This window comes from Necator americanus, chromosome V, assembly GCF_031761385.1.
Source record: "Necator americanus strain Aroian chromosome V, whole genome shotgun sequence".
Classification (NCBI taxonomy): Eukaryota; Metazoa; Nematoda; class Chromadorea; order Rhabditida; family Ancylostomatidae; genus Necator; species Necator americanus.
The window spans coordinates 21,118,595-21,129,377 of NC_087375.1; the positions used below are offsets into that span (position 1 = coordinate 21,118,595).

General features: G+C 40.6%; 1 protein-coding gene across 1 annotated transcript; it reads left to right on the plus strand.

The window, feature by feature from the left end:
• Positions 1-296: 296 nt before the first annotated feature.
• On the plus strand, positions 297-7,528 carry RB195_014666 (uncharacterized protein; the record flags this gene model as incomplete). Its single annotated transcript, XM_064205030.1, has 19 exons — positions 297-402; positions 1,143-1,309; positions 1,384-1,506; positions 1,633-1,773; positions 1,849-1,918; positions 1,978-2,087; positions 3,616-3,702; positions 3,777-3,886; positions 4,130-4,166; positions 4,231-4,311; positions 4,367-4,498; positions 4,588-4,661; positions 5,369-5,457; positions 5,519-5,607; positions 5,720-5,841; positions 5,904-5,988; positions 6,055-6,120; positions 6,200-6,337; positions 7,457-7,528. 19 exons carry the CDS (start codon positions 297-299, stop codon positions 7,526-7,528), a joined length of 1,899 nt encoding a protein of 632 aa, XP_064060911.1.
• Positions 7,529-10,783: the final 3,255 nt, after the last annotated feature.

Genomic DNA, 10,783 nt, shown 5'->3' on the forward strand with positions numbered 1-10,783 from the left:
AGGCGTTTTTTTTTCTCTCCGGTGAGAGGTTCTTCTCTAAAGATGTACACTGAGGAGTTATGGTGGTTAGCAATTGAATCGATTGGCGAGAGGAAAGCAGAGTAGCCTATTTTGTTGCATTTAGTCCGCTTTGTAGTCCTTTTTTCTAACGGTGTAGTAGTTGTACGCTCCACTGGTTTTCTGAATTCCTGGCTGTTAGATTCTATTTCGAAATGTTTCTTTCAAGCAACATTCTTGCAATCGGGTACTGCTGCTCTTGTGCATTCGAATCTACTAAAAGTATTCATTTCAGTGTAATGCCGGGTGGACGTGGAAACCGGCGTGATGTGAAACATCTATCAAAGAATCGTTTTTCGCGGTTAGATGCCGATATTGCTAGCTCTTATGTGGATGACGATGAAGGTAGTTGTTAATCTCTAGTTAGCTTTTTTTTTAGAGAGAGAGAGAGAGCGCGTTTTGTTTTCATCGGCTTTCCCTTACTGCTTTTTCTTATTTGCTTCCATTCTAATCTGATTTCTAATGCAAGAGATAGAAGCAATAACATATACTTGGGTATTTTTCCTAATACACACTCTTCGAGTAAGTATGTTGTGCTTTGTGTTCTTTTTTATGGATAAAAGGATAAAGTGCCTGGCGTTAATCAATCCGCTAGGGATGCGCCACCACGTCCACTTCAATTCAGAATCGTTTGACGTTTATGAGTGTCCAGCACATACAGTGATCTTCGGGCAATAGTCGATATGTTTTTATCCTCCTAGACAAGTCTGGTACCAATTTATCCACCCCGAAGGTATGAAAGAGCACTAGGGCGGATCTGAACCTCCGATCGACCTTGCATTCAGCCGGATCCTCTTTCCGACTGCGCTACACCCCCCCCCCCCCCCTTTTTTTTAATGTATGAATAGCATTCACAATGTTTTATCAGATACTTCCTTTGTTTTATTTCGTATGAAATTCTCGTATTACCTATGCACAATAATTATCTTGGAGAAACATGAGTGGCAGATTTGAGTGAAACATTACTATGAAATGGAGTTTAAGGTGCAAATATAAGTACCAATATTAGTAGTATTATAGTTAGTAGTTAGTATCGTACCAATAATATGGTATCGATATTCATCTGTATTTTTGAATAATTTTAGAGGAAAGGCCACGACCGAAACAAGGCACCGTCAGTCGAGTTATTAACATGCTGGCCGGTCGTGTAATGCATGGGCAAGGTGGTTTTCGACGAGGGAAGAAAGATGAACAGACATTACGGAGCGCTGGTGGAGATTCCCGAAATGCTGAAATGGTTTACAAAATTCGAGTGAATCTTCCCCCTATTTTTGTTACTTAAAAATTCCGAGACTCCTCTAACTCTTTGAAAATTCCGTTTCCCAGATACCATTCGGTCGGAAGTTCACCGTTCCATGGATAATGAAACAGCTACATCAACAAATCGAAGACATAAAGCCGTTGTTAGTTACAGTTACACAGAGGGGAGATGTGGAGTTCTTCTTAAAGGTATTCACATAGAAAAGTTCAATTTGTTAGTATATTAGTTTAATTGTTGCTAAGATAGAACGCAGAATTCGCCGCAGAATATGAAGTGAAGTATTGCAGCAGCATACACTATCTTGTACTTTTCAGAGCGAGGATACGGCAGACGCGTGCAGGGCAATATCTCGCCGTATTGTTCACAGAATTACTGGTGATCGAATGTCTATACTTGTTGACAAAGTTGTCGCACCATGGACTAAGTTGAGCAAAGAAGAAACGGCGGTCATCCAAGTTTGCATCTTTTTCTGAACATTCCTTTATGGCTGCTACGTCATCTATTCTGCGCTATTCTAAAATAATGTTTAGGAAGTTGTAGACACCCGTTACAATCATGAATCACGATCCCTAGACCTCAGCGAATTTGCCCTAGATCAGAGTAAATGATTTTAACAGTGCCCTCTTTAGTCAGAAATTTCGTGTGAAATTTCTTTTCAGAGTTTAAAGATCGAGATCTACATATGATGTTAAATAAGAATAATGTCATGTTAACAGTTGTGGACAGGATAGATGAGCGATTCGGTTCTATAACGGCGTTAAGTCTCCAGGTTGGTGTTCGTATCTGGTATTAATAATCCTCTTTTTGTATTGGATTCTAAATCCGAGATGACGCAGTTGTAGTGCAAGTGTCGCAAGATTATCGTATGCTTCTAAATATTTTCCTTCATGATACCAACGGGGTATCAATTCCTGGGTATCAGAAGCTGAGAGGCTAAGAAGGGGAACTCAGCAGCGGATTTGCGGTCAGTGAAAGATTTGAATAGGATAGGTTCAGGGAATGCTGAGTGGTCCGGAACATGTAGTTCTCTAATGGGATGAGGTCTGCGGAATATTGCAGATGGTTTCATGTCATTTCGGTACCTCTAATCCGCTGTAGAGTTGTTCTGTGAGTCTCTGATCTCAGGAAGTTGTAAGCCATCCAGAAAGATGTAATACACTGAAACTCATGGTGAATACATCGACGGATGATCATAAATGTGTGGTCAATAAATTATAAAATTGTAAAGGGTGTGCATATGTAAAAAATAAGTGGCCTACTTAATATGTAACTAGGAGAATTTAGGGATTTTAGTAGAAGTAATAATTAGTGAACTGTCACGATATTGTTAGTAGCCAAACAAGTTGAACGTGTTAGAGCCCATGACCAGGGCGGTTCTGGAAACATTTGCTGCAAATTTCCGTTGATATCAGGAAGAATCGGTTCCGGGCCAAATGTGACCGAATACTCTTTTTTTTGTAAGTACAACAAAATGAGCCTTTTCAGCTGTACAAAGAAATCATCTCAAACCAACTTTCTTTTCTCGCTATAAGTTTTTGTTTTTTGAGAAATCATGTTGCATTTTCCTGTTCCATCTGTATTTCGAAATCTTTGGTGAAGAGTGTCTCTTATTTTGCTTAGATTGTACGAGTGATTTTTTTTTTCTCGTAAAGTGTGTCTTTAGTGCTAAGTCATAAGGGAACGTTGCTATGGTTGGATCACAACGACCTAAAGGTCGGCCATGTTGCGTAAATGGCCGCGCTGGAAGCGACGAAGTATTCCTATCTGTTGTGCTTGGAGTGGGATTAATAGCTAGTTCCACTTATCTTCGGAGTCCGAGTCGCTATCGCCAGCTTAAAGGCATCACTCCACCAATCTGAGGTGGTGCGGATTTCAGGTGGAGTATTTGTATGCGGGATAGTAGGACTGGAGGCTAGCGCGCTCCAGTCGAACTCCTTGTAGAAAATGGTGCGCCAGCTTCGTGCACGCGCCGCATCTTCTTGGCCGTTTTTTACGGCAATTAGGAAGAAATGGACGGAATCACACCAGTCTCCATAATCTACTATCCCGTATACGAATACTCCACGTTAAATCCGTACCCCCTCAGATTCGTGAGATGATGCCTTTAACTGCGTCGCTTCGGGCGCAGCCGCATACGGAACTGCGCCGAGAATCAGGTCGCTTGTATCACATCGTTTAATTTTCCGGGAAGCTAGCAGTTCTTTTTGCTGCTTATGGGGAAAAACCTATTCTCTGGAGACACAGTACTGAGATATCGTATTCTAGGACATTGATTATGTACGTCTGCTTTGTTGTAGGGTAATCGATTGCGATTCCTTGACTACGCCGCTGTTCTTGTCAGTGTTACAAAATTCTTGAAAGTTCTGGATTTGTCGAACAACCAGGTCAGGGCACATTTGCGTTCTAAAAATCTTTATTTCGCAAATTAGTAGCCAGTTATTGAGCCGTTTTCTTTAAGATTGACAAAATAAGCGAACTGGAAAAGCTGAAAGGACTGCCAGTTGAGACGCTGTTTTTTGAAGGAAATCCTCTTGTGGAGCAGTTAACAACAGCATCGGGATACCTCAGGTTCTTTGTCGCAAGTCTTCGAAAGTGTTCTTCATTAGCTTTTTGTATGAATTACATTTCTTGCCTTGTAACCTTTGAACTATACCATTGTGTTCTCCTTTGTTTTGTGTTTTCGGTTTGTTTGTTTAACTGTAGCTAGTTCTACCTCCATGTTCTACCGAGGCACAGAGGTCCTGGTTGGAATGCGGTGGTTTGGATATTCTCCCACATTTAATGAACATTATTTCATGCCATAACGTTCAGCGCCGTTCATCAAGTGTTCCCGAGGGTTTGTGTTTTGGTGAGTACTGTTCCCTGTAAACAACGGATATAAATCAATTGTTATGAAACACCTCGTCGTTTAGGATGGTTCTCCAGTGCAGCCAGCAACTGTACATGTGCAGTCATTGGACGACGACGAACTAACTTCAGAGCCTCCATGCAGGGTCGGTGTAGTATTCATGTTTTCGCACCATATTCAGTATGACGTTACTGGTTTAGCCTGGTTTCTACGGTAACGACAATCTTCGAGTGCTTGTAGAACGGTTTCTAGTCGAATATTTCAAGTTATATGATGGGGAAGAAGGAGGTGTTACAAGGAGGAGCCTTGTGCAAGCATACGACCAGGATAATGTATGTCGCCCTGTCTGTTCGAGTCTCAATTTTATGCATTTGAAACAAAGCAGGACGCAAGAATTCGAAGCGCGATGTTTTCACTTTAGTCTTCTTTCACGCTGACGATCGCCAATTTAAAGGACCAGTCTCACGAAGGAGGACCTATTCGTTATCCTAATGAGTAAGTTATTCCTGCGTTTCGTCTAAGACTGCTCGTTTGGTCCAATTTTTTTGTGATTGGATCAAGTGTTAGAAGTTGTTTCCTTGTATAAGGTCCAACTTCTCTTAGTTTTCTATGCGAACTTTCTCGTACAGGGATCCTTTGCTAGAAATAAAAAAAAAAAACTTCTAAATGAGAGGATCTTTTACAAGATTTCCAAATTTAAGAGCGGTTCGTGCTACGCAGTATTAGTCATGTTAGTATTGAGAGTACTGCTTAATGCGCTTCATATTGTCTCTCATGTGTTAAATGTTGATGTACGCAGTGGTCAGCTCATTGTGTTAGTACTACAGCTCTATTTTACACTTCTGTTTTTCTCTCGAACTTCCTTTTCTCTGTTTTGGGGTTGTAAACCTCAAAGCAGAGTTGTGGTTTTGGGGTTGGGGTGGCAAATCAATATTCTGTACATCCAAGGTTTGACTTTCAACTTTTCATGTATGAAGTATACCTCATCTGCTGTAGGAACATTTGTCCTACACAAACGTGTACAGTAACTCTTTTTTTGAAGTATTTGATATGATCGGGATACTTGGTTCCCGACTCAGAGTTCCGCATCAATTCGCTTTGCTGCTTTTCTTGCAATTTGCTCTATGCCTTGCACATAACCTGATAACTTCTGATGCTTTCGAGTTCTGTTGGTACGTAATGACCAGATTGTCTGAATTTAGTGCTTGTTACAACCTTTACATCCGAACATCCCATAATGTGTTATTTGAAGAGCGCTGGTCGCGAAATCGGAGCATTCGCACGTATCGCGGTAATTGTAACATTTTTAGTGCTCGTAGTATATGTTTTCACTATTGACGTGCGACTTTCAGGAGCGATGGATATTGCTGTAGCTCTATCTAAGTTACCTATTAGCAATCACTACACGGAGTCTTTCATCGTCGATACACATTTAATATCAGTATGTGTCCATTTTCAGTTATTTTCCCTCATATATTTCACTCACTTCTTGTGAACATGCACTACTAGTTTACATTGAATTGAATTATTCTGAGTAAAAGTTGTATTTTGAGGAAGAACTATTGGGATTCACTGTGCAAGGGCTGTTTGAGGACGGGAAATTTGCGAAACCTGGGGAAGTCCCGCAACTGAACTTTTTCTCAAGATCGTTCGTAGTTTCACCACGAGCAAATGAGTCTGTTTTTCTTCTTATGTTTTTATTAATATTAGAGGCTAGTAAATTTGAAATCTACTCAGGTCAGTAGCAGTTCTATCCGATATGCTCTATGTGACAGGAGTCACACCTGCTCGAGTTGCCCGCTATAAACTCATGTTGAATAAAGTTCGTTCTTCATATTTTCAATTTCCTGACAAGAAAGTTATTGTGGAGAAAAGTAATCGTATTTAGGCGACATCTACAGGAAGCACAACTTTACCGACAGTACCTGTTAATCCTATAGCGCAGGCAACAAGTGTGAGTGTTCCGAGCATTTCTGTCTGTGGTGCGCATGTTCACGTGAAGTTAATCTCTATGCGCATATTCATTATTTTAGTCCATTGGTGGACTGCAAATGTCCAGTCAACCTTCTGATGAAATCAAAAGACAAATGGTCGAGCAGTTTTGTAAGGATAGTGGGATGTTACCAGCATGGTCAGAAAAGTGTTTAGTCGATTTTGACTGGAACTACGAGGCAAGTTTGATTTCAGTTTTAGATAACTCTCCCATTAGTAGTGAGACATGAGAAGGTTATAAAGATTTCTGAAAATTACTCAATTTTAGCGTTGCATGTGGAGCTGGTACTTTTATAATAAGCAGGGGAAGTATTTGTTCTAATTGTGAGAATTTATTTCGTCCATTCTACTTCTTATCTAAAGTACGTTTTGCAGCTTACAATGAATGAGACAAAGCTAAAAAAATGTGACTAACTTCAAAAGAAATCCTAAGTTTTTTAATGAGCTTGAGCTGTAGCCAAGATAGGTATGGATATCCTTTATCCTCTTTAGATCTTCAGATTGGTATTGGTCTTTAGAAATCCTAAGCTGATTTAATTGATTGGATCTATGCTAAGAACATGGGTCTTTTTAATTCTCCTTTCTTAATACGATAATATATCACCAAAACTACATAGTAAGATTTATTTGATAAAATGAGAACCCCAAATCTGTGCTACAATTTGGATATATTAACTCTCTGGTCGATGGACAATATCGACTAGGAAGCATTGTGATGGCACTTTCTTAATGCTCGAGAAGCTGTTACTTAGCAGTCCTACATTCTACTTTGACAATGCGAAAAGAATTTTTATTCATCTTTGTTTTGAAATTGACTCCAGCAGTGTCAAAATTTTTGATGTTGTGTTACTATCTCCGCAAAAATAGTGGTAGCGGTGTAGTTCAGGTGCATGTGAGGGATCACTGTAAATCCTTCACAACTTCAGGAGGAAAATACGAACATATTTCTGGTAGCTATCTGTACTTCCCCATTACCAACAAAACAGTTTATTATGCGGGCAGCTCCATTATCGTCTGACGTCCGTAATCCCACCAATATAACTTAGGTAAATAGCAGAATTGTGCAACCGCGTACGCTTGGGGATGAGAACAATTGAGCATGATCCCCCATATTCGTCAACTACACCTCTTCCTATTTATTACTTGTGGGTCAAAAATTCCATAACACCTTGCTTTTAAAGTCGCTCTGTACCATGGGCGTTTCGTCACTAGACGCTTTAATGGTATTTTCGCATTCATCACGCATACGAATTTATACAAGTAGATTCAGTTACGAAAATAACGTCGTATTTTTGTAGGCTGCCGGAAAAGCATTTCTGACAAATAAGGGCAGTATACCAAAAGAAGCATTCTTGTCTGGCTTAGATTAAGGACTCGACAGATGCGGCATAAAGATATGATTTACAGTTGATCTTCATCTTTTTCTTAGCAATTTTTCCCTCCTTAGTTTCTTTACAATTCAGTTGATAAGATCGTTTGATATGTTGATTGTAATTACTGATTGTCCTATTCGTTGTGTTGTGTTCAATTTGTTGATATACTAATAATCCTGCTATTGTCTGACGATATCTACTTCACGGTTAAATTCCTCTGAATTACAGCGGTGCGCTGCTAAGTAAGGCCTAGTTCTTTACGGCTACTGGAATTTCTTTCTATGTGTTCAAGCGGCATTCCCATCTCTATGCTGATCTGCCTAAATTTCTTGGATCAGCTGGATCGGCCCGGTTCTTATGACCCTGCTCTGTCAACTATAACTAAAGTCCCATTTCTTCTGTGGACTTCCCTAACATATATTCCCTGTCGTTGCTGAAAGGACCGGCTTGCCGTATTTCTTACGGAAGGCAACTTGTGCACTATTTTTTTGCTACCCTCCCATCCGTTAAAGCTTGGCCATACTGTGTTCGCACTTACCTTGCTGGATATAATCAGCTGATTTGTTCTGCTTTGAAGTAGATATACGTACTTTCGTTAATTGAATTTACCATCTGTTGTTATATGCTTGCTGGGACCGGTGGGTCCAAATATTCCTCCTCTAGTGGGAATAGTCAATTCAATTTCATAAAACTTTGTACATGTGAAGCTTTTCTTTAATTATGTTGAGAAAAAAGAATAAAAACTTTATCATTGTCAAATTTCTTTCCCATTGTAACATGCCTTTTTGATAGTTCATTTTGTTTGCAGGGAATAAATTTCAAGATGAAAATATTCGTTGTTATATATCAGTTACGCTGTGATAAATTTCGATGGCGTTCAGGAGTGAAGTTGGTTGCACAAATTTTGAGCATGTTGCAATCTTCTACATTTACTACAGTTCGGCCATAGATCTCCATAGATACTATCATCGTAGCGGTGGTGGTCACTTCTCTTGACCTCGTTGCAACTCATCGACTATGTGGGCGTAGGCCTTTGATTGGAACATTTGCTTGTTACGAATAGTGGGGTAAGTACGCCTTCGTTGCTCACGTTTGGTCTGGCTGTTGCAATAAAGATCCGCTGAACCACCTATTTATCCATCAGGTCGATACAGACGAAGATCCCATGTTTCCGCATCCCACACGGATGCACATGAAAAGCATGATGGAACTGTCCACTTGCTCATGTTTGGATAACAGGAACAAAAGGGTATCTCTGTATCCGTTGGGTATGCAATAATTCTTGCTGTTCCCTAGTTACTCAAATCAAGGCAGTGTATAATGAAATCGACAATGTTGGGATCACACTAGGAATGAGTAGGTGAAGGAGTGTAATTCAGGAATATGAGCGTGATCACGCCCAATCTTCGCTGTTAACCGTAGAAATCCGCGTGTTTTTTGACAGTGCCTCGTGCCTCTGCCTCAGCCTGAACGTGCAAAGAGGTCGTTCGAATTAACACAAATACCGGAGTTCATAACGTAACAATACGAATATGTGCGTATGCGCTTAAAGGCAACATATCACGAATCTGAAGCGGTTAGGGAATCCGTGGGAGTCAGAGATGGGGTTGTAGATTGCGAGATCAAGGGTGGTTCTGTTCATCTCTTTTTGCTGCTTCTTATGACGTCTTCAGTTGCAGCTTGTGCAAGCATCGCATCTACGTTCGAGCGGTCGAAGATTAATGACGTCTTCTCACCAACCTATTCACGTGAAACCAATGAATAGGCTTCTGAGAGGACGGGAATATGTACATAGATGTGCGTTCCAACGTACCTCGTATGAACTAAAACAAACCTCTCACCGTTTTTTTTTACGACGATGAAGGAGAGACGAACTATAATCCCACCTCCATCCTTTACCACAGATTCCTTCACCACGCCAGATTCGTGGCTTCAAAGTTACTGAGTCACCACCCTGTCGACTGATGGGTTCACGATGTACTCTCCAGGCCAGGAAGCAATGCTTTGGTTTCTAAACTCTTTCATTTTTCTGAGTAATGTAAGTGATGAGTGTGTAAGCGTTTTACGAAGCAATGCAAAACACGCGTTTCACATCCGAAATTGTAGAGGTATAAAATGTTGAGGAGAAAATTCAAATACTTACTTGCTAAGTTCCTCACATAATCTATTGCATTCAGTATTTGTATTCTTCCAAAAACTGGGCCACTCAGTGGCACTCTTACTTCTGGGTGATCTGTCTTACTTCTCTGTCTTAGCAATTTTAGCTTATATGCCATAGATCCTCTAAGATTAATGCTTGGTTCTTAGGGCCCCGACCGCATTAGTTATCTATATCCAGAACTAAGGGCTCCACTAAATGTCCCCAACTACACTTCACCAGGTAAACTGGAATGCGTCACCCTTGTGTACGCGTCGCATCTACGTGCGAACGGTCAAGGAGCTCTCTTTTCACCATCCTATTCAAGTATAAACAATGAACAGACTGCTAAGTTGACCGGGGCGTGTAGAAAGGGGTGCCTCCTGAGAACAAACGCCATTTCCACGGCGTCAAAGAGTTGCTGGAACCACGTTTAGTCATTCGTAAAAACAGCTCAGAACAGTTAAGATTTTTTAAAAGAAGGATTGGCTAAGACTGCAATCGAGAAAAGAGAAACTGTGAGCATTCATTTTAACAAGTAGCCAAGAAACTATTCAAATTGTTGCCATTAAATCACGTGTTTCCAGCTATACCACGTTAGTGTAAATATGAAGAAAGCCTTGCTAATCCACTTAACCGCTGACTCGAAATTAGTTCAACTGGCCCCACACTTCGAACAGGGAAGCTTTTTTTTTAATGATGGAAGAATGGAAATATCCATTGTGTGAACGTTAGAGGAATTATTTCTAACAAGAGGCACAATTACCATAGCGCCGCTAGAAAATCATCGACAATACAATGCCAAGGGAATGATACACAAAAATTCCTAAGCTTTCAAGTTCCAATTGTTTCTATGTGCGATCTCCGTCTATTCTGTTACTTCCTCGGTAATGTTGTGACCGCCCCTTCTCTGCCGCTCAATGAGACAATGTTCAATAGGACTGTGCCAACGGTGCGGGCAAAAAGGAACCTGGACATATAGCTTGGAGGTGTTCGCAGAAGTTCCTTCAGTATTTTTCTTCTTCTGATTAATAGCCACCTTTTTGACACGTTCTCTTTTCAGTTCAAGATCTCCCATCTTTCTGTGCGCACACTTTCCTGCCACAGGTGAGCAT